This window comes from Camelus bactrianus, chromosome 17 (assembly GCF_048773025.1).
Source record: "Camelus bactrianus isolate YW-2024 breed Bactrian camel chromosome 17, ASM4877302v1, whole genome shotgun sequence".
Taxonomy (NCBI): domain Eukaryota; kingdom Metazoa; phylum Chordata; class Mammalia; order Artiodactyla; family Camelidae; genus Camelus; species Camelus bactrianus.
Genome location: NC_133555.1, coordinates 32,101,133 through 32,123,396, shown reverse-complemented (window position 1 = coordinate 32,123,396; position 22,264 = coordinate 32,101,133). Strand labels below are relative to the sequence as shown.

At 57.9% G+C, this 22,264-nt stretch overlaps 1 protein-coding gene across 3 annotated transcripts; it reads right to left on the bottom strand.

The window, feature by feature from the left end:
• Positions 1-1,638: 1,638 nt before the first annotated feature.
• On the bottom strand, positions 1,639-21,097 carry LOC105080186 (twinfilin-2). 3 transcript variants are annotated; one of them, XM_074344772.1, is made up of 10 exons: positions 20,899-21,097; positions 17,291-17,368; positions 14,830-15,008; positions 14,340-14,435; positions 14,027-14,131; positions 13,753-13,878; positions 12,848-12,998; positions 12,591-12,712; positions 11,161-11,167; positions 4,469-7,686 (listed from the first exon to the last, which is right to left on the bottom strand). In XM_074344772.1, exons 1-10 carry the CDS (start codon positions 20,921-20,923, stop codon positions 4,601-4,603), a joined length of 3,975 nt encoding a protein of 1,324 aa, XP_074200873.1. In that variant the 5' UTR covers positions 20,924-21,097; the 3' UTR covers positions 4,469-4,600. The 3 variants fall into 3 exon arrangements, with proteins under 3 accessions (XP_074200871.1, XP_074200873.1, XP_074200872.1); XM_074344771.1 differs by lacking the exons at positions 4,469-7,686; positions 11,161-11,167 and adding an exon at positions 11,555-12,156 and having other exon boundaries at positions 20,899-21,073; XM_074344770.1 differs by lacking the exons at positions 12,591-12,712; positions 12,848-12,998; positions 13,753-13,878; ... (3 more) ...; positions 17,291-17,368; positions 20,899-21,097 and having other exon boundaries at positions 1,639-7,693; positions 8,547-11,993.
• Between the last annotated feature and the right edge of the window lie 1,167 nt (positions 21,098-22,264).

Below are 22,264 nucleotides of genomic sequence, written 5' to 3'. Positions count from 1 at the left end.
CCAGGTCTTCAAACTGCACTGGTTAAATTCTATTACCTTTTCCTTTTTTTTTTTTTTAGGTTTTTTTTGATGGGGGGGGGAGTAGGGAGGTAATTAGGTTCATTTACTTATTTAATTTCTTCTTTTTTTTTAAACGGAGATACTGGGGATTGAACCCAGGATCTCGTGCATGCTAAGCATACACTCTACCATATGAATTATACCCTCCCCCTTGCACTTGTTAAATTCTAGATTGTCACACGGGCTGACAACATTCTCTGGGGTCCGGAGCCCATCCCACCCTTATCACCTCACTCGGCCTCACGTGTGGCCACATACTCCTGGGCCTCAAATACCCAAGGAGGGTCTCCCCAGCTTCTAGGCCTTGGTGTCAGCCATTGTTTTTTCCTGGATTTCTCTTTCCTGGATCCTGGTGGGGCTTCCTGTCTTCATGCAGGACAAGGGTCCCCTAGGAGACCTTCCCTGAGCCCCGGTCTAAGGCAGCCCCTCCTGTGTTGTCACCATCGCTTGGCCTCCCACCAGGCTGCACTTCACAATGACTTTTCCCTTGTGGCTCATTTCCTTTTCTCCTCACAGGCACAGGACCTGCCACACCATAAGAACTAAGCAAACATGTTGAATGAACAAAGGGGGACTGTCTCAGCTCTGGCTGCTGTAACTCAACACCCCAGACCTGGGGCTGGAACAACAGACACTGATTTCTCACTGTTCTGGAGGCTGGAAGTCTCAGGTCAAGGTGCTGGCAGATTGGGTTCCTGATGAGAGCCCTCTTCCTGGCTTGCAGCCAGCTGCCTTCTCACTATGAATGCACGTGACCCCTTCTCGGTATGTGCACATGGAGAGAGCTCTCTCTTCCTCTTCTCAGACCACTAAGCCCACCATAAGGGGCTCACCTCATGACCTCATTTCAATCTACCTCCCAAAGGCCCCAACTCTAAGTGCCAGCACCTTGGGGTTAGGGCTTCAACCGATGGGGGACACCAACATTCAGCCCGTAACAGGGACCAAGGATAACACCCAAGGCTCTTTTACCAGAAAAAATAGATGTGCTCGAGAACAACCAAGCAGCGAGAGGACAGATAAACTTCTGGCTTTGCTGCCTTCTTAGCTTTGAGGGGGCAGTGTGCTCTCTCCTCTCTGGACAGAGCTGTGCTGGGGCCCCTGCCCAAGAGGCTGGGGGTGGGCACATGCACCCTTATCGGGCCAGGCACTGAGATAGCTGGCTGAGTCCTGGTCCCATCAGATAAAACCACACATCCAGGCAGGCCACTGGGCATGGTGGAAGTCACGTCCGCTTGGAACCATCACGCGGTTCCTTTCTGGTGAGAAAATGAGCCTCGCTCAGCTTTCCCAGCTCTGTTCTCTCCTGAGAGCTTTCAGGGCCTTTCCATTGTCCCGCACATTCCCACGCCTAGAACTTCCTCCACCTCCTTTCCGCCCAGTGCGATTTCGCCCTCTACCTTGGGTCATGTTTCTCTCCGAACGCTTAGCGAGACCCACCTTCCTTCTTATTAAGACGCTTAGCAAGACCCACCTTTCTTCTTATTAAGACTCACAGCCAGCTGGGTCAACCAGGTCATTAGCTCGACTATTCACTGCCGCTGAGGGGTTGTGAGAACAAAGGATGATGGAATGTTCTGCAGGAAGTGGATGGGCTTTATGAACCGCTGAAAAATGAGAAGCTTGGCTTCTAATAAGGATTCAAGTGTGAAAATGTACGATGTCATAGAAGTTTTCCTGAGAATACTTAGAAGCCAAGAGCATTAAATAAAGTGTCCTAGAGGGGAAAGGGAGAGCCATAGCTTAAGCTCTTAGCAGGTAGAATTTCTTTACATTTATATTTCTTCCTATAACTTTCCCTAAGTCTTGTGCCCAGAACTCTACTTGTCTAGTACTCGCTGCTCTCCTACAGCAAAAAAGGCACCCGGAGGCCACACCAGGGTCCACTGGTGCCCCAGTCCTGTTCACAGCTTCATGTGCCTCTGAACTCTGTTCAGTGCTCTGAGCGGGATCACTGGCTCAACAGGATCAGTCTCGAAGCCCCATCAGCTGGTTGTCCTCAGCATAAATCCCTTACCTAATAATGATGACCGAGGACCCACTAGGTTTCCCAGGCTTCACACACATTGCCACAAATCCTTCTAATAGCCTACAGAGTAACTCTGGCCATCCCTATTTGCAGATGAGCAAACTAAGTTTCCACAGGAGAGGGCACCTGCCCAGGATAACCCAAATGGCAGAGCTGATGACCATCCCTGATAATCTGACCTGAGTCCCAGCTCCTCTCTGGCCTTGCAGAGCCATGCTGCAGGCAGTATTCACAGTCAAGGTTGTCTGGCAGTGTGGAGGAGAGGGCCTGGAGCCAGCCACAAGCACCCTTTCTGACTACACCACCTCCCACCCAGCCCCACCTGAGCCTAGCTCCTAACACTCCCCACAGGGCCTGGGATTGTGGTTCTGCCCCCTGACCCCATAGCTTTTCCCTACAAGCCAAACCAAGTGTCACGAACCCCTAGACTCACTTAAGTGGAGCCCAACAGTCCTCATACCGTAGCCCCCATTCTTCATCTCCAAAATGTTCCTCTTCCGAATCCACAGCCCCCCAAAAAAGCAGGACTGTGAGCACGAGTGAGTGGGTGTGCATGTGGAGGTTCTAGCTTGGTGCTGCCCCAGGGCAGATTTGGTCTGAGATGGGCAAATTGTGCTTCCCACATGCAAAATGTGGTGCCTGGGACAGGACACTGCCTCCTGCTCCTGCTCCTGCTCCTGGATGTGGCTGGAACAGACTCTGAGCCTCAGCTGGAGCCTCCCCCAAGACTCCAGCCTGGGGGAAGGATGGCTCTTGTTTTCGTTTCTCCCCAGGCATAGGCTTTGGTTAAAGAAGTGCATGGGGCCTTACTATACCTTCAGTCAGATCAGATCAGAGCCCTCATGGGGCTTCTGATCTTCTGATCAGTGGGTCAGAGACCTTCCTCTGTCTTTCTTTCAGGCAGGCAGATAACAGGGGATGCTAACCCCCCTGCAGGAGCCCTTATACCCAGTCAGGGGAAGGAGGCCTCAGATGTGGCCTGCAGAGAGGGTAAAAGCAGCCCCCGCCCTGACCAGGGCTGCCCACAATCGGGCTGCAGGATTAGCCAAGTGTGCAGTCAAATCCAGCCTTCCAGCCCAGAGGCTCCTAACAGCCAAGCTGCCACAAACTGGCCTGGGCATTGAAGCTGACCCCACCCTCCTGATGCTCCAGGCCCCAGCTCTGACTGTCAGGCTAATGCGTCTCCTTTGCTCCTCAAAGGGCAGGTTTAGTTGTGGGGATGGGCAGTGAGGCAGCCAGCCTGTGCAAAGCACCTCAAGGGCTCTAAGCCTGACGTGACCGACAACTCACCACACAATTGTGGAGAACTTGAACAGGCTGTCCCCAAACACTGGTCATCGAGGCTCCAGTATCTTGAAATCTACTATCAAAACTAGAAACACACACACACTCCAACCAGATCAGGTGCAGCTGCAGCCCCCACTTAAGTGTAATCAGCTGTGGCCACTTTGCAGCCAGGTAGCAGCTCACCTAGATATCCCTTTGATGTCAGAACAGAGAGACCCAGCATGCACTCTAGGTGGAAACAGAAAAGGATGGATTGTGAGTTCACTCTAGAATTTTCCGTGGCTCTCAGCTTGCTGTGTCAGGATATACCCGCAGGCTGTATCCTCTCCCCAACCTGGCCAACCTCCTAGGTGCAGCACAGGCATGACCACCAGAGGGCGCAATTGTCCCTCTGAACTTGCAGGAAATCTTTCCCCACCTACTTCGTTGTTTTTTTTTTTTTTTTTTTAAATGAAGGGAAGGTAATTAGGTTTATTTATTTATATTTGGAGGAGGTACTGGGGATTGAACCCAGGACCTTGTGCATGCTAAGCATGCATTCTACCACATGAACCTCCATCTACCCTCTTCTCCATCTACTTTGGAATGAACCTTCCACCAGCCTGCCACCTCTCAGGAATTTGGCAGCAGTCAGAAATGAAGCTGGGGGTGGAGAGGGGTGGGAGGGTGCCCCCCCTACAGGTTCTTCGCCCTTAAAGCATCTTCAGTCCTGCATTAGCAGGTGAGGGAGACAGATCCTAAGACCACTTACAACAGAGAAGTGCTGAGCTCAGTGGGACTGCGCATTTGTGGGGAGAGGTTGAAAGGGGTAGGAGACCCAGCCTGCTCTCTGGGTAGAACCAAGACCACATTCAGTGACCTTCCTCAGACTCTCCTGAAAAGATACCTATGAACACAACTGCCCTTGGCAGCTTCCCTCCCCTGCAGACCTGTTCCCCATGAGCCCTCCCCTTTTCTCCATAGCAATGATCCCCAAATCACCTCTTGACCTGCTTCATTTTAGGAAGACCTAGAGAATTCTCCCTTCTTTCCTCCCACTCACACCTCCAGTGAACTGAGGGTTAGCTGTTTCGCCCTCTGATAGCATTTATTGTGCACCTGCTATATGCCAGAGGGGCGGGAGGTGGGGGCAGAGCAGCAGTGTTGCAGAGTAAGGCAGGCTGGGGCTTCCCAGGCAGAGAGGCAAGGTCAAAGGGGACGGGGCGTGCTGGGCTGCCCCCTGTGTTATCCAGCGGTCGTGGGGCCCCGGCAGAAGTTCTGGTTATAGAAGTGGCGGTTGTCCCTGGTCAGGGTCATGCCCAGCTGGGCCCAGAAGCTGCCCTGGCCACTGGGCTGCTGGGGCCAGAGGAGGACACTCTGGCGGCAGAGGTGCTGGCGCAGCCGCACATAGCGGGAGCGGTAGGCGTCGGGGCGCAGGATCACCAGCACCACAACGTCCTTGCGGTCCTCCAGCAGGCGCTGCTGGGCCAGCAGGAAGCTGGCACGCAAGAGGCCACTGACCCGGTCCGTGTGGGCCAGCACAAACAGGGTCTTGCGGCTGCTGTAAATGGAGGCCCACAGGTTCTCAAAGAGCGTCTTGCCAGGTAGCCAGTCACGCTCCTCCAGGCACAGGCGGAGCGCCCGGCGCCCACGGCGCTCCTCCAGCTGCACTCGCAGCTCGTTGTACACCCAGTCGGCCACTGCGCTCTGCGCCTTGTCGAAGACCACAAAGGCATCATAGAGCAGGGTATCTGCACCCCGCCGCTGTCCCCGCCGGGGCAGCCAGGCCAGACACAGGTGGAAGCAGTACCAGAGGTCCCAGCCACAGAGGTGGTACAGCATGGGCACAGCCAGGCCCAGGGCCACGGTCAGCAGCGAGAGGCCAAAACAGCCCCAGGAGAGGGCCTCGTCCAGACAGAGGCGCAGGTCCTGCGCAAAGATGCTGCGGCCCCGGAGCTGGCCGGGGCTGCCACACTTGACGCGGCTGGGCAGACCAGGCACAGCAGCCTGCACCTCCAGCAGGAAGTCCACGAAGACTGCCCCACAGGCGCAGTGCAGAGGGTTGGCGCTCACATCGAGAATTTTCAGGGTGCCCACTAGGGAGCCAAACCAGGAGGGTTCCACCGTCCTGAGAGCATTGGCGCTGAGGTTGAGCTCCTGCAGCACCTTGGCCAGAGCAAAGAAGCCAGGGGCCACAAAGGTGATGCTGTTGCCACTAAGGTCCAGCCTCCGGAGCTGGGTGCTAGATGGCAGGCTGCCATTGCTCAGGGCCTTCAGCTGGTTTCCCGCCAAGTCCAGAGCTTCCAGCTCAGGTAGGAGGGCCAGGCTGCTCCAGTTGAAGAAGGCCAGCTTATTATCACGGAGACGCAGCAGCCGCAGGCTCTTGGGGAGGTTGTCCAGGTTGCGTGGCAGGAGGGTGTGCAGGTGGTTCTGGGACAGGTCCAGCAGGACCAGGCTTCTCAGGCCTTGGAAGAAGTGCAGATAGAGGTCTCCCTCAGCCCACATCTGGCTCAGGGCATTGCCGCTAAAGTCCAGGGCCCGCACTGAGGCGCTGCAGAGCTGCTGGGACACGCGGCTATGGATGCCGTTGTGCGCTAGGCTGAGGTAGCGCAGGGCAGGCAGCTGGGCCACAAAGCTGAGGTTGTGGCCCACGCCCTGCATGCTGAAGGGCTGGCTGTTGTAACTGAGGTCCAGCGCCTCCAGCCGCGGCAGCTCCGTGAACGAGCGCCCGTGGTACAGGTCCAACTTGTTGTGGGACAGGTCCAGCACCCGCAGGCTAGTCAGCGGCACAAACTGGGAGCCATTGACTGCCTGGGAGATGCTGTTGTGGCTCAGGCGCAGGCACTGGAGGCGCGAGAGATGGGCAAACATCTCTGGCTGGACTGTCACCAGGTTGTTCCGCGAGAGGTCCAAGGTGAAGCTGAAGGGCTTGCAGTTTGGCATGAAGTCCTCTGAGCCGAGGGTGTTCAGTGGGCCTTGAGCGAGGTTCCTGGTTGGCAGCCGGAGCTTCCCTCGGCCATCTGCCTTGCCTGTGGTGGCCGCTGGCCTCATAGCTCCGCTGATGCGGTTGTCTGACAGGTCCACGTAAAGCAGGCCAGGGAAGGCCTCAAAGATGCTGAGCTGGGCCTGGTTGATGAAGTTCATCTGCAGGTGCAGAGTCTGGAGCTTGGGCAGGTGGGCCAGCGGCTGGAGCGTGGTCTCACTGAGTGAGCGGAAGAAGATGCCGTGCATGTCCAGCTCCTTCAGGGACAGCAGGCCCCTGAAGGAGGATGCCAGGTGCAGGTGGGCAAATGACACCTTCTTGTGGTAATTGAAGGACAGGTTGAGCTTGGTCAGCCGGGCCAGGCCCTGGAAGGCCGTGGTTTTGGTGATGCACGTGTAGAGGAAGTTCTCACTCAAGTCCAAAACTCGGAGGCTGCCTAGGCCACGGAACCATCTGGTGTCCAGTCTGTAGAGAGAACTGTCCTTCAACACCAAGCCTTCGAGGCGGCTCAGGTGGCTGAAGGTGTCGGGGTGCAGCTTGGGGAAGCCCTTGGGGCACTCTATGCAGGGGTTGCGGGCGTGGTCACAGCGTCGGCAGTTCCCACCCACGTCAAGCACACGCAGGGCAGTCAGATTGGCCAGGTCCTCGGGTGCCAGGGTGACAATGTGGTTGTAGGACAACAGCAGGGATTCCAGGCTTGGAGGCAGGCGGCGGGGCACTTCCGTTAGGTTGTTGTACTTGAGTGACAAGTGTGTGAGGTTGCCCAGGCCCAGGAGGGCGCCCGGGGCCACCTCCAGCGCCCGCGGGCAGGGGTTCTTGTAGTAGCAGTTGCCATCCATGTAGAGGAAGCGCAGGGCATGCAGGCCGGCGAGGTGGGTGGGGTCTAGCACCAGGATACTAGTGCGGCTCAGCGACAGGGACACGAGGGAACTGGGCAGGGCGGGCACGGTCGTGATGCTGTTGTAGCTCAGGTTCAGCTCCTCCAGGGTAGGCACGGCCAGGAAGGTGTTGGGTTCGATGGTCATGTGGCAGGGGAAGTGCATGGGGCTGAGGCCAGCCGGCGGGCAGTTCCACTTGAGGTTGAGACTCCGCAGGCTGGACAGGTGGGCAAAGTCGGAGTTGTGCAGGTGGTGGATGCGATTGGAGAGCAAGGAGAGGCTGGTGATGTTGGCCCGGGGCGCCGCCGCCGAGAAGTGGGGCACGGACTTCAGGAACAGCCAGTTACAGTTCACCAGGCCGTGGGGCTGGAGCTCACAGGGAAGGAAGGCAGGCAGGGTGCCCTGGGCCAGGGCTGCAGCCAGTGCCGCCGTCTGCACCAGGAGAGAAAGAGGGTGCAGGGTGCCGCGGCCTGGGGTCTGGGGGTGGGGTTGGGCACCATGTGAGTGCACGGCCCCAGCTCCACCTTCACCCACCCCACTTCCTGGGTATCCCAGCAGGGCTGCCAACCCTCTCCCTCCCAGCCCTCCAGGGAGGTTCCTGTTTCTCTGCCCGGTGCCCATCCCAGCTCCAAGGCCTGTGGAGAACTTGGACGTAGGTCTGAGACCCAGCTGTCGACTCAGAGTTGGGGAGTCAGAGCTGGTTCTGAGACCCAGAGTCCAGACTCATGATCTAGAGCTTTCCACTCATAACGAAACCCCAGCTGGACAGGAGAGTCAGGCAGGTGGTCCACAGCCCCACATGGTCTCCCCCACTCTCCACTTCTGTTCCGCAGAGGCCATTTCTCTTTCCTCCTGCGCAAGGCAGGTACCTCCCCTTCCCTCCAGCCTCCCTGAAAAGCCCCCTCTACTCTCTACCAGACTCCCCTCAACCCCTCCCTCTCCCTTTGGCCAAGACCCAGGTGGGAAGGAGGGTCTCCTGCTGGGGTTCAGGCTGGCTACTCCCCAGGGCCCTGGCCAGGGCAGGCAATGCCCAGCAACCTTCCCCTCTGCCCACCTCCCCCAGCCCAAGCACACAATCTGCCATGGGTCAGAATGGATTAGAGGGGTGGCTGGGCGGCAATGGGCAGACAGGGCCCAGCCTCCTCACCCAAGCAATGGGTTTGGGTCTCACAGCTTAAGGAAGAGTTCTGCTCTGACGTCTTCAGGGTTCAGTGGATGTCCCCAGAGCCACCTGGATGACAGCCCCTTTTACGACTGCCTGCAGCCACCAAGCCACCTTTCTCCTTGCCACCTCCCACTGTCCCCTTCTCAGGCGGCTGAGGGCTCCTACCATGACAGGGAGCGGGGGCTTCTCCGGAGGGTCTGGCGTGCAGACTGGGCAGCAGCTGCGGGGAAAGACGCTTCGTGCTCACAGCACCTTCCTGTGGTGCCGGCTCAGAGAACAGGAAGTGAGAATTTCACAGTAACCTAATAGTCCCCTTCCTTCCCCGCTATGCCCATGGCAGGGCTCGGGGGTGGGGGACGCAGAGAGTCTGAGGCCATTTGCATAGTCAGATGGCTGACGGCCCCTTCACCCCTTCCTCTTTCCACTCCCGCCAACTACCACAGCCCACGGCCTGTCCTAACAATCTGCCGCATCACGTGTGGGCCTCACACCTGTCCTCTGGGAAGTCTGGGGAGAAATGACGGCCCAGAGCCCAGGCTGAGGTCGGTGAGAGACTGGAATTAGGGGCAGAGCTAGGTGGGCAGGCTGACACACATGCCAGGGCTGTCCCGACCCGAGAGGAATCTTTCACCCTTGTGACTCTGCCCTCGGAGCCCCTGCCCCTAGGCAGCCCTCTCAGGCCAGTGGCTCCAGCACTGCCCTTTCCTGCCCCTAGCGCCCCATCCCCAGAGCTCTGCGTGCCACACAGGGCCTAGCGTCTGGGGTGGGGGTGGGGGCAGCATTAGTCTCACCCAGGCTCACCCTGCCCCACCGCAGGTGCCATTTCCTCTAGGAGCAGGGCCTCCTCTGCCTTCCCAGTGCACATCAGAGCACAAACCCCACAGCTGGGCCAGCTGGGACCTCCTGGCTCTTCCCATGCTCCTTCTGACCCAGGTGATAGAAACAGATCACTCAGGCCCAAACCTCAAGTTGACCCAGGACCCTCAGCTAGTCCTGCTGGCTCTGCCTTCAGAATCTGCCTGTTGTCCACCACTTTCACATCCACCAACCTGGTGTGAGCTGCCAGCACCTCTCACCCACACAAGTGCCATGGTCACCTCCCTGTGGGGGGTCCTGCTTCTGCTCTCAAACCCCTCAGCCTATTCTCATTCAGCCCCTACGTCACATTAGGTCCCTCCTCTGCTCAGATCCCTCTATGGCCCTTTCTGGAGTCAAAGCCACAGTCTACATAATAGCCAGCAAGGTCCTATGGGATCTGCCCTGCCATTGCCTCCCTGACCAGTCTCCAGCCACACTGGCCTCCTTGCTGTCACTTGAACACACTCATGTACTCTCTCATCCCAGGGCCTTTGAACATACCCTTTGCCTGGAAGCTCTTTTCCCAGCTACTCACATGGCCCCCTCCATCACCTCCTTTACATCTCTGCTCACACGTCACTGTCTCAATGAGGCCTTCCCTGGCCTCCTCATAAACCCCTACCCCGGATCAGGTACTCCTGAGCTCTTTTATCTACTCTTCTTTGTCGTAACAGTGTTACCTGGTAACATACTATGTCACTGATTTTTCATGGTTTCTTGGATATTGTCTTATTCTTCTGCTGGAATGTCAGCTTCTTGATGACAAGGCTCTTGTCTGTGTCCCCAGTGCCCAGCATAGTACCCAGCACATAGTAGGTGCTCAATATTTGCTGAATCCATGGGTCTCCAGTACTTAGCTCTGGGCAGGTACAGAGAGTGTCTCTGAGTGATGGTTGAATGAATGAATGAACAAATAGAGCTTCTGCTGGGAGGAAGCAGGGCTGGACATCTGCCACCCTACTTCTCCATGCCCATCTCTGGGTGGGTGTCATGGCACGTAGGCTCCAAACTGCCGGGCATCCAGCTAGTGCACAGGCCCAGGTGGTTTAGCAGCATAAAGGTGATGGCACTGTCTTCTTCTCCACCTGGGAACCAGTGTTAGAAAGGACAGACCTCCTTCTCTGAGTCCTGGCTAGGGTTCCAGCTCTTCTCCCTTCAATTACAGGGCTTTAGCAAGGGCTGAGGGAGGCCCCAGGGATGGGACACTGCCCTGAGTCCCAGGCCAAGATGTGTTCTCAAAAGAAAGGACAGTGCCCATCCAGGAGCTGACTCCATCAGGGACCCCATACCGCCCCACCCCTGCACACCTCCCATCTGGGATAGGAGGGGTCTTCCACCCACTTCTCAGAGGCTAGAATGAAGTTCTGGCTCCTGCTGAACCCTAAGCCCGAGGGAGATTCTCCAGGAGTCCGTGGGACCAAAGACCCAGGCCCTTTGGGATAGGAATGCAGGTACCCAGGAGAGGGCCAATGAACTGAAGAGAAGTCTGCACATGTACACACAGGCTGGAGATACCAAGATCCCAAAGTCCACAGAAACACCCACCATGACTTAGCCCCATAGCAGCCAGGAAACCTAGTGGGCAGAGCTCACCCAGTGTGGCAGGCCCCCAAGGAGGTCTATGTCCTACTCCGCAGAACCTCTCAGTACGTTCCCTTATGATAAAAGGGACTTTGGAGGTGGGAGGAAGTTAAAGATCTTGAGATGGGAGTTCTGGAGTATGGGGGTGGGGAGTGGCGGGAAGGGTGAAAACAATCACAAGAGTCCTTGAGAGGAGATTTGACCACCTAAGGCCATGTGACCAGGGAAGCAGAAGGAAGCAGAATCAGAAGATGCCATGCCTCTGGCACTGAAAATGGAGGGAGGGGCCATAAGCCAAGGAATGCAAGCAGCCTCTAGAAGCTGGAAAAGGCAAGGAAACAGATTCCCTGTGAACCAGCCCTGCAGACACCTCAATGTCAGCCCGGTCAACTCATTTCAGATTTACGAGAACTGTAAGAGAATAAATGTATGTAGTTTTAAACCACTAAGTTTGTGGTACTTTGTTACAGCAGACACAGAAAATGAACCCAACCAGATCCCCCATATCAGGGCAGAGGTGTGCCTGCCTCTTGGACGGACTCCCATCAGCAAGGGGGCCTCTCCACGGCTATGCCCTGGTACACACGGACACAGGCTCTCCCACATGCCTGCAGCCAGCTGGGCCGGGGCTCCACCGAGCAGGCCAACCGGCCTCTTCTGAGTCGGGATGGGGCAGTTCTATGCCCAGGTCCTCCCTACCCGCCACGCCAGTCCCTCAGGGCTAGACTCAGCTGTTGATTTAAAAATATTTTATTCTTTAAAAAATACAGCATTCAACCATCTCATCCTGCAGTGACCCCCCTGCCCCAGCCCCACTGTGGCCAAAGGCTTCTGGGCTGTGCTGGGACACCAGTCTCAGTTCCCCCAGGTGCCAGGTTCATGTCAGGCCCCCACCCAGTTCCTTGAGCCAGCTGGGCAGGATCTCCCGATGCCCTGGGCACCTGGATGAGAGGCAGGGACAGCAGTGTGGGAGGGTCACAAAATGCCAGCCCAGTGGCCCTTGGAAGCTTTAAGAGTGTTCAGTCACCAGCACTCCTGCCCCACAGGAGGCAAGCCCCACCCCAGAGCTCAGGCTGGGAAGGAGGGAGGTGGTCATGGAGTGGGTAGGGGTGGGGAGTCTAGGTGAGGCCCCATAGTCCACAGGCCAGCAGGGCTCAGGTCCCGCCACCTAGCTGTCGTCCCCATTCTCACCGGGGCCACGGATGAGGCGCTTGTGGCCCCGCTTGCCCCCGGGGCCCTTGGGCTTGGCAAAGGCCTGCTTGAAGGCATGTTGCTTGGGGTGCACTTCATCGTAGAGGAACTCAGCCGTCAGCTCTGCCCCATCACCAATCTCAATCTGTGTGGGGCAAGGCAGGGGTCACTCCAAGGGTGGAAGGACGCCAAAACACACCACCCTTGGTCACCCCCACTCCTGAGGCACCCCCTTGATCTCTCACATTCCAGCTCTGCAGTGTCCTCCCAGATCCCCTCCTAAAACACCACCTCCAGGAGCAAAGAGCCTGGGGCCTGCTGCCCTGCATGCCTTGGCCCCCCCCTGCCTTCCAGACCCAAGGAAAGGAGAGACACGGGCGTCAAAGCTGGGGCCTGTCCATGCCACCAATCAGCTGGGCAGCCTTGGGCGACGCACGTTATCCCTTGGGCCTCAGTGGCCCCATCCACCCTTCAGGGCAACAACCCCTGCTCAGCCTCTGCCTTGGGACCGGGATGCTCCATGTGGAGGGTGGGGTGGCAGGGCCCTGGGAGGCAAGGCCCTGGGGAAGGGGCGCCCACCTTCTTGGCAATCTCCAGCTGGAAGTCCTGCTCCACGGAGTCAAGGAGGCGGCTCTTGCAGCTGGAGTAGAGCATGCGCTCCTTGATGCTGCACTTGTAGCCCGGCATGGAATAGACGAACACTGTGGGGGACCGGGAGGTGAGCCGAGCAGGCAGGGCCTCCTGCTGCCCCTAGGCCGCTATGGGAGACCCACCCAACTGAGACCAGAGCTACTCCTGCCCACCACAGGCACGGGGGCCCTGCTATGGCCACTCACCCACAGACTCCAGGGGGTCACCCTCGTGGGTGTGCTTGTAGAGGAAGAAGTGGTAGCGGGCAGCATCTCGGGGCACCCGAGAGGGCAGCTGGGCCACATCCGTGGGCTCCGTGTGCACCAGCTCAATGGTCTCCCGCTCCAGGTCCAGCTTCTGCAGAGGGGCAGGGGGAGATGGGAGGGCACTGCTCGGGGGAGGGCCTAGGCCCCCCTCTCCAGCAAGAATTCCCTAAGGTAGGAACCTGCTTTTACCTCTCCCAGGACACCCTTCCCCAGAAGCCATCTCACCAAGGGGGTGCCTCTAAAGAGGTCACTTCTGGGCCCAGCCCTAACTCTGCCCCTTTGAATGCTCTGCTAGAGGAGGGTCTCACCAAGGGTGGTGAATAGGACAGTGGGGAGGGTCTCAATCTCAGGGAAACATCACCCTGGGAGGCCTCTGGGAGGACACGCCTTAGTAGGGAGGAGCCACTCTGCTTGAAAGGGAGCAGCATTGGCCCACAGCTGGGTGGGCCTCCCACAGGGGCAAAGGGACCATGCCTGGGGAAAGGGGGTGGTCAGGGGGCTGTAGAGGGAATTTAGGACAGGAAGGGGCTGAGGGCTGAACGCAGAGGTGATGTGTGTATGCAGTGGGGAGGGCAGAATGCACAACCCTCCCCAGTGTTTCATAGGTGTCCCTGCAAGTGAGCGGGGCTGGGCAGGGCAGGGGAACAGAGTGCATCCATTTTTTACGGTGGCTGCCCCCTAAACAAGAACTGCAGGGATGGGAGGCAGCATCCATGTTCCCACAAGTACATGGATGAGCTGAAATAAACAGGATGGGGGTGTTGCACATGTGTACATGTGGGTGGGAACAGTGTGGGGGTGCAGCATGTCTCATATGTGCGTCTGGGTAGGGAATGGGCACCCACCAGCTGGATGTAGTTGATCTCCTTCTGTCTGAGCTGCTGAAGTGCCCGCTGGGCCTGAGGCTGCAGAGGAAAAGCCAGGCCCTGCAGGGTCTGGTGTTTGCTCTCCACACTGATCTCAGTCTTCACCTGGGGAAAAGGTAAACAGTGAGCAAGGCCCTCACCTGCCCAAACCAGGATGTACCCTGCCTGGGGAGCACAGGCTCAGCCAGCTGGGCCTCACATGACCTCGGGGGCCTCAGGCCAGGACTCTGCCCACCCTGCCCAGTGTGCCCACCTCGTTAATACGGATCTGCTGAAGCTCTCTCTCAGCTGAGGTCAGTGGGGCAGGTGCCGCACAGGATGACAGGTGTTTCTGGTAGCCAGCAAAGGAGAGGTCATCCTGGCCGGGGATGCAGAGGCATAAATGAGAACCTTGGGGTGGACTGCCAGAAGCCCACTAAGCACCCCAGCTGGCAGCCCCCAGGCTCTCTCAGCCCTCCCTACTCATCCCAAAGCCCGGCGTCCACTTGCTCTGTGACCCTGCATAGCATCCCGCTCCCTGTGGGCCTGTGACCCTAGCCTGGTGGATCCTGGCCTCAGGGAGCTACCTTCACAGTCCCGAAGAGCTCATCCTTGATGTGACCGCCCCCAAATTCCTTCTTCACTGTGGCCCGTGTGGCTGCATACAGCATCTTCAGTCGCACCTGAAGGGCAGGGCCAAGCCATGAGAACCCTCTAGACACAGATGCCTGTTCCGGGAAGGCAGGAGCCTCAGCCTGGGGCCTGGTCACCACATTGTGTCTATGCACCCAGCAGAGGGCACAGCACGGAGGTGAGGATGCAGTAGGAGTGGCTTGGACAGTAGGGGGAGCCCTTGCCCATCCCAACCTCTGCCTCCCAGAGCCAGGCTGACCTTGCTGGGAAGGCTCCCCGAGACCCCAGGCTCCAGACACAGGGTCCTGTACCTCCCTCATACTCTCTGGAGCAGGATCTGATGTCTCCCTCCTCAGACTCCCCAGGGCAGGGCTGTGTTATCTTGTTCAGACCCAGCTTCCCCTCCTCTGATCTTTGGGCTGGGCAGGGGTCCCTAGGACTCACGGGGGAATTATCAGGTGACCAGGCGAGGAAGAGCCACTCGAAGCCCTGGGCGTTCTGCGTGTCCAGGCGGTAGAGCAGGTAGCAGGGCTGCTGGGCATCCAGCAGCGGCAGCACGGCCCTGTCATAGTCCTGGTCCCAGCAGCCCACCAGCTCTCGAGAGGCACCCAGCACGAGCTGCTCTGGGGGCAGAGGCCAGGTGAGCCAAGGAGTAGCCATGTCCCACACCCGCCTCTGACTGTGGGCCTCAGCCTCTGGCTGTGGCTCAGACCTGCTGGTTGCCCACCCCACCTGCCCCGAGAGTCCCCAAGTCCCTGAAGGATGTCTGTGAGACTGAATCAACATATGAGTGAATGAATGAATGAGGGCACAAAGCTGCCAGCCAGAGGTTGCTCCCTCCACACATGCACATGGATGTGCATAGAAATGGCCCTGAGAATATGCCCACGAATGACCCAACATGGACAACCACATGAAGACACGCAGCCATGTGCCCATGGCCATCCCTCAGGAACACCCACACACTCAGACCTCACCCCTCCGGCCCAACCCCACCACGCCACCTCCTGCTGCCTTCCCCCTCAGCCTGGGGCTCCAGTAGAACCCCCTAGCACCCCCTCCTCAGAATGAATATGCTGTGAGAAGTGGGGTCACAGCGTCAGGCCACAGGAATCTGCAGGAACAAAGGCATGTGGGAAAGAGGAAGACAGGGGCTTCTATCAGACACAGTATAAACAGGTTCCCTGCTGCCACCCAACAGCTGGGGAGTCCCCTTCCCCAGAAGAAACAAATCAAAAGCAGCCAATCTCTTAATGCCTGGGGCCGACCAGCCTTGCAGCCTCTCTGGCTGGTGCATAGTGGCTGAAGGAGTATCGAGGCTGGACATATACTTGACCTATCAGCCCTTAGGCCTTTGGGCCTTAGTGGGGGCACCAAACACCAGCCCAGGCTGGAGGAAGAACTGGGGCAAGGAGACAATCATCACCTGGCCAGGAGTCCCAGCACCTGTCCAAGGGGCCCAGCTGTCAGGGAGCCCCAACAAGCCAGGCCCAGCACCCAGCTCTCCCCTCTCCTCACCTACCCTCCCAGAACTCAGATGGGATCAAGGTTGAAAACCAGCTGAGTGGGGCCCAACAGGACAGCCAAAGTTGTTTAATTTGTTGCCAACATTTTCAAAATGGGAAGTTTTACATAAGAAATGGAATTTACAGCTTCTCTAGAAAAATCAGGAACTCGAGCTACACTCAGCTGGAGATAGGCAGTGGCTGCCTGTCAGGGTGCCTGGACCCTCCTGGGTACTCCCGGGTGCCCCAGCGGCCACAGTGAAGGGTGGAGACAAGGGCTCCCCTACAGACTTGCCCTGCCAAACATTCACAGGGACATCCTGTCTGGGAGACAGCAGGGAAGGCTAAGTACTGGGGTCCATGAGTCTATCTCTTTGGGGGGATGATGGGGTTGCAGTGGCTGCCACCCCAGGAAGCCTTCACTCCTGACCTAGCCCATGACCCTGACCCAGCCTCTGAGGGCATCTGAATCTGGAGACCCTGGACAAAGCCCAGCATGGCTCTGGCACTAAAGCCTGGGGAGAACTCTGGGTCTGGGCACACCCCGCTGTGCTCCAAATCAGTGTGAGAAAAGTCAGTTGGGCGCCAGACCCATTCAGGGAGCCCTGCAAAGGGCCCACCACTGCATGGCTACCAAGAAGTTCTGGAAGGATTCATGGGGGGCCTAGCCCACCCACAGTCCTGGAGTCTATACCCCTCACCTCCAGGGAGAGCCTCTCAGCATGGAGGAAAGGGGGAGGAGTCCTCCACCCTCAGCCCCCAGAAGCCTCAGTCTAACCCTCTGCCTCCTCAAACCCCACTTCAGGCCTCAGCTCAAGCTCATCTGCCCCCCAACCCCTATACCCCCAAAACCTCCCACTGTGTAAGTCCCAGGTCCCCAGGGACCAGGTCAAGGTCCAACCAAACCTGGAATCCCTTGGTCCTGCTCTCAGAGAGACCGACATATGTCCCTTCTCCCCACTGTGAGGCCACTCCCCAAGGGTACAGGCCCCACTTCTCATGACTACCCCCAGCCAGCAGCCAGGCCAGGTCAAGCCTGCCGACCACAGAGGGAGGTGAGTGGCACTAGCCACGTGGGGCAGTGCTAGGCCTTACTCATCCCCTGACCCATGCCTGACCCAGCTCAGCCTCCTAACTAGGCCCAGCTGACCCTACAGAGCCTCTGGGGAGGCTGGGCAGGACCCCCGGAGCAGGACTCTCCTCGCTCTGCCCCAGCTTTGGTCTCCTGCTCTGTATAACAGGCATGATGAGCATGCCCACCTCCCATGCTCTCCTACAAGGCACCTCCCGTTCCCAGATGGGGAAACTGAGGTCCTGAGGGTGGTGGAGGCCAAAGTCCCCCCACCTCCCAGAGAAGCAGCTGGGTCCAGCCCTCACCCTCGCCCGGAGGAGGCACTCACCGTCCTCAATGATGACTTTGATGAGCCGCACAGAGCCAGCCCGTGCCTTGGCAAAGAACTCCTTCAGCTCCTCAGTGGCTAAGAGAACAAGAAACATGGTGGGGGATGAGCAGGCGGAGGGAGCAGGGAGGCCAGGGACACACTCAGGACCTGCTCTGTCCCGGGGGTCTGGTGGCCGAGCTGGGAGCCGGGTTAAATATGGCCCCCCATGTGACCAGGAACCTGAGACAGCCACTGAACACAAGCTCCCAAATTTAGCCAGCAGAGGTGACAGGCGGGTGGCTGGCTGGCTGGGATAGCTCTGGTGACAGGGCACGTGGGGATGGGACAGCCCACTTGAAAATGGGGTGGGCTCTGGGACAGGCCAAGCCAGCCAGAGTGAACGGCCCCCATTTGTCCCCTGCCCCCCAAGAAGGCCCAGACTGAGCTGGTCTGGGACATGCCTGGCAATGTCACATCTACACACCCAGAAATACATGAACAATTGCCCCCAGTGTGCACTGACCACTATGTCCATTCACACAGGCACACACGCGCTCACGCACACACACACATGCATTGCATGTTACATGTGCCAACAGGTACGTACTCAGTCCAGCACATAACACACATGTGACAGAGAGAGGAACAGAAATACAAGCACCCTCATACATGAACGCACATTCAGCTGGTCAAGCATAAATGGACACACACGTTTAGACATGAAAACACATACACACACAAGGACACGTCCCCGGGGTGCTAGTAAATTCACAGACGGACAAGTGCAGAGCGTGGCTAATGTGTGCAAGCAAGAGGCTGTAGAAAGTATACACAGAAATAAGAGGTACACACTGACACATGTGCACACCCAGCCCCAGCCCACCAGCCAGGCCACCTGACGCCGAGAAGCCCTGAGGAGCCAGGCCAGCCCCGGCACAGCCCTGCCAGGGGGCAAAGAGCCCCCGACCCTCAGGCGGCCAGGAAAAAGTGGCTCACAGCGACTCTCCAAGACAGGCCCTGTCTGTCCCTGGGACACGGAGCTGGAAGATGAAAGCCAATGACCAAGGACTCAAGTGCAGAGGTGAGGATTATGGTCAGAGCAAGGGAATCATGGGAAGTCACAGATCCACTGGTGGTTCAAATGGGGAAACCAAGGTCCCAGTTGGGAAGGGTCCTACTTGGGTCTCTGGGTGCACGGAGCCAGGCCAGTGTGACCTTGGGGTTGCCCAGGGGTCAGGAGAATTCTGCAGGAACACAGCTGGAGGGCTGAGGTCAGAGAATATTTATAGGGCCCAGACTGGGCAGCTTGAGGGTGGGGGGGCTTTAGGAAAACAAACTCTGGTCATGTCCTCAGGTGCCCCTCATGCAGGGTGACCCTGAGCCTGAAACCACAGGCTGTATACCACACTCCAAGGCCGCTGGGCGCGCAGGGTCCCAGCTGAGCCCGGTCGGCCCTTGGGGCTCCAAGCAGCATGGCATGGAGACAGCCCTATTGAGTCAGGACAGAGATACCCCTCCACAGACCCCAAGTACGTCCCCAGTGAAGAGCCTGGCCTCGGGAGCTCCACCTTTTCCATAGCTGTGTATGATCTCTGACCTCACTGAACCTCAAACTCGTCTCTAACATGGAGCTAATACTTGACACATGGTGGAGTAAAGAGAAGTGCTCCGTAATGGGGGCCTTTACAAATAACAATTATCTGTTTTTATTACTGTGATGACTGTGGGGCAGGCTGTGCTGAGCCACCCCTTCGACATGCTCAGACCTCCCCAAAGGGAGAGGCTGACACGCCCCTTCTAGTGTTACCAGCACAAAGTGACACCCCAGGAGTGGAAGAGACATCCTCCTCCATGCCTCCTCAGCCACCATCAATAATCCAGAGGCCAGGCTTGGGACACCTGAGCCTCGATCATCAAAGATTCATGCTCCCTCCACCCTCTCCACCTGCCTCTGCTGCCTTTCCCCCTACCCCCATCCTGTAAGCCTCAGGTTACAGGTCCCTCCTCTGCTCTGCTCTGAGGTCAGCAGAGCCACACCAGGATAGGGCTGGCACCTGGGAATCCAGGGTGATCTCTCCTGCCACCTCCCCAGGCCAGAAATGGGAAGGAGTGGGCTGCTCCCAGGCAGGAGGGTCGAGGGGTTGCTCAGCCCCCAGATTCCCCTAGGCAGGCCCATCTCAGCATATGGGAAATGAAGGAGTGAGGGAGGGCCCAGGCCACAGGACCTGTCAGGCCAGAGAGGGGAAGAGGAGCCCTAATTTTGATTCCCTCCCAGTTGGAGGCAGCAGCAATGACCAGGCAAAGGGGAAGGAAGGGGCAGGTCCAGTGAGGGGCTGTTCCCTTCTGTGGGTCTGAGTTATGAAGCTGCCCCTCCAGCTCTTCTTGGAGAGCAGCTGGCCCAGACCCAGGCCCCTGCTTTTTCTGGTCCTGTGGGGCAGGGCTAGGGAAACCCTCTCAGAGCCAGCCACCAAGCGGCCACAACCACAAGCAGAGATCCAGGTGGTCAGGTTGGTCGATGGTGATGGCCCTGGGCAGGGGAACCTGGTGTGGTAAGAGAAGTGGCTGATAGCCAAACCACTGGGCTATCTGGGCAAGGAGCCTGGGCCTTCCCCACAGGCCAGGCAGCCCTCCCAGGCCAGTGACACAGGGGGACTCTAAGGCCCAGGTTGGGTCAGGACACTTGGCTCCTGGCCACTGCTTCTTCTCCATCCTAAACCCCGGGCACTTAGGAGAGGCCCAAGGTGGGTGATGCTCTGGGCTGGAGAAGCTTGGGGATGGGGGGAGGCGGACGGGAGTCTCTAGGGTCAGGTCCTTCCCCAACAAACCCTTACCTGGACCCTCTTCCCTGCCTCCAGCCTGGAGCTGCGACCTTCCAACCCTGACTGGGGCATCAGGAGATCAGAGTGGAAAATGGCAGGGAGATCAGAGGTCAAGGTCAGATTGGCGTCTCTCCACATCCCACTTAGAGGACCTTGTCCCAGATTTTCCCCAGCCTAGTTTATGAGGGTCCTGGGAGAAGCCAAAGATCAGGGCCCTCTCCTCACACAAACACAAACCCATATAAGTCATACAAACATCCACGGTAACAAATGCACACTGAGATGCACTCAAATTGTGCACACGCACAGACACCCACAGACATGTTCACACAGTCATGAAACACTGATGCCTAAAGATGGTCCCACGCGACAGTGTCCAATCAGCCATTTATGCATATGCATGAATGACCCTAGACGTACACAAGCAGTCAGTTCCAGATGTACATACAGGGCTGTACACACAAGTGCACATGCATGCACACTCCCTCAGATATGCACATCCGGGTACACTCACCCCCAGAAAGGAACAAATATATATAGGCACACACAGGCACAATCCACCCCCAGATGGGCACGCAGGTATTTCCACCCCAGCTGTGCATACACATGTACATTCATCCCGAGTTGTGCACAGTAAGTCTGCACCCCACCAAGATGTGCTCACCCTAGGCGACCCGCGGATGCAAAAGAGAACAGGAAGCTTCCCCAGGCTAGTGCCGGGGAGGAAACAGGAGCCGAGAGCCGGGGAGGGGGCGCAGCCGCGAGCAGAGCCCCTCGGCCCCCTGCCCGCCCGCCATCCGCCCTCACCGTGGATGCCGGTCTGGTGCGCCATGGCTCCGTGCCCTGCTCTGCTCGCGCCCTCGGAGCCCTCGGCTCGGCCCCGGCCGGCTCGGCTCGCTCAAACCCGGAGGAGGAGAAGGAGAAGGATGTGGCGGCAGCAGCCCAGCCTCGCGCTGCTTCCCGGGCGGTGCCGCAGGACCCGCCCCCAGAGCGCCCCGCCCCCGACGGGCGAGGCCGGTCAGGACGGGGCGGGGATTCAGGGGCTGCGCGTGCGCGCAGATGGTCCCTTGTTCCGGGTGGGTCCATGGCTGGGAGTTGTTCAGCGTGTCCGCGCGCTTGCGCGTGCCTTGTTTATAACGGAGAACTGGGCCCATGTGTGGCCGAGCGTGCGTGGGCGCACGCGCCCGAGTGTCTGTGCGCCCTGACCCGAGTGTTCTGTGGCTGGGGCCTGTACATGCGTGAGCGCGCGCGCACGCGCGTCTGTGAATCCCGGTCAGGTGGGTTTGCAGGTGGGTGGGATCCGTGCATATGCCCATTTGTGGCCTTGAAGCTGGGGGTCTGTGTGTGGATGGGCGCGCGTGTGTTTGTGTGGCACCCCTTTCCTTGGAAATGTTTCCTTAGCGCTTCCTCCGGGGCCTAGGCACCACGAGGCGGTCCAACCCACAGACCCTGCCCTAACAGTGGGAGCCCAGACCACCTTCTATTAGTCAGCCAGCAAATGAACAGTGTCTGTGGCCGTGAGTGCCCTGTGCAGAGAAGAGAGTAAGGGGCCACTAAGGGGAGGTGAAATCTGAGTAGAGACCTGGAGGAAAGCCTGGCAGAGTGGAAGGAAAAGTTTTCTGAGTTTAGGGAACTGCATGTGCAAAGGCCCAGAGGTTAAAAGAGGGTCAGAGCTTGGTGAGTCTGCGGAACTTCCCAACTTGTCAACTTCTGGCTTCACACCCAGCAGCCTTGCCTTCTCTGGCATCAGCCCCTGCCCGCTGTTACCAGCCAATCAACATAATGTATCATCCAGGTCACTGTGATTGAGTCAGGATAAGCACATGACCCCAGGCCATCTAATCAGAACCTGTCCTGGGACTTTGGATGGGAAGATTAGAAAGGAGGCAGCCTTTGGGGCTGGGGTTGCTGAGAATTGATGATGGAGTTTCTTGCCTGGTATATGGCCTCAGCTTGAGCTCCCTGCTCCCTGTCCCTATGCCTCACCATAACTAGGCAGCATTGAGCCTTTCTCTGTGTGCCCCAGACCCTGGGCTTCTTGTGTCCTGAGAGTCCAGCACACACAAAATTGAATGCTTTTCTTATTTATCTTCCTGTGAACACCCTGAGATCTAGGCCTGTGTAGTGGGATCACCATGGTCACCCAGGCACTTACAGTGAAACACAAAAATTC

Bases quoted from the DNA above. Each gene is read 5' to 3' on its own strand.
- LOC105080186 (XM_074344772.1), bottom strand. From the start codon at position 20,923: ATGGCGCACCAGACCGGCATCCACG. The intron at 17,369-20,898 runs GTGAGGGCGGAT...TTGTTCTCTTAG, and splicing joins GCACCAGACCGGCATCCACG to CCACTGAGGAGCTGAAGGAG. The intron at 12,999-13,752 runs GTGGGTGCCCAT...GCCCCTCTGCAG, and splicing joins AGATCAACTACATCCAGCTG to AAGCTGGACCTGGAGCGGGA.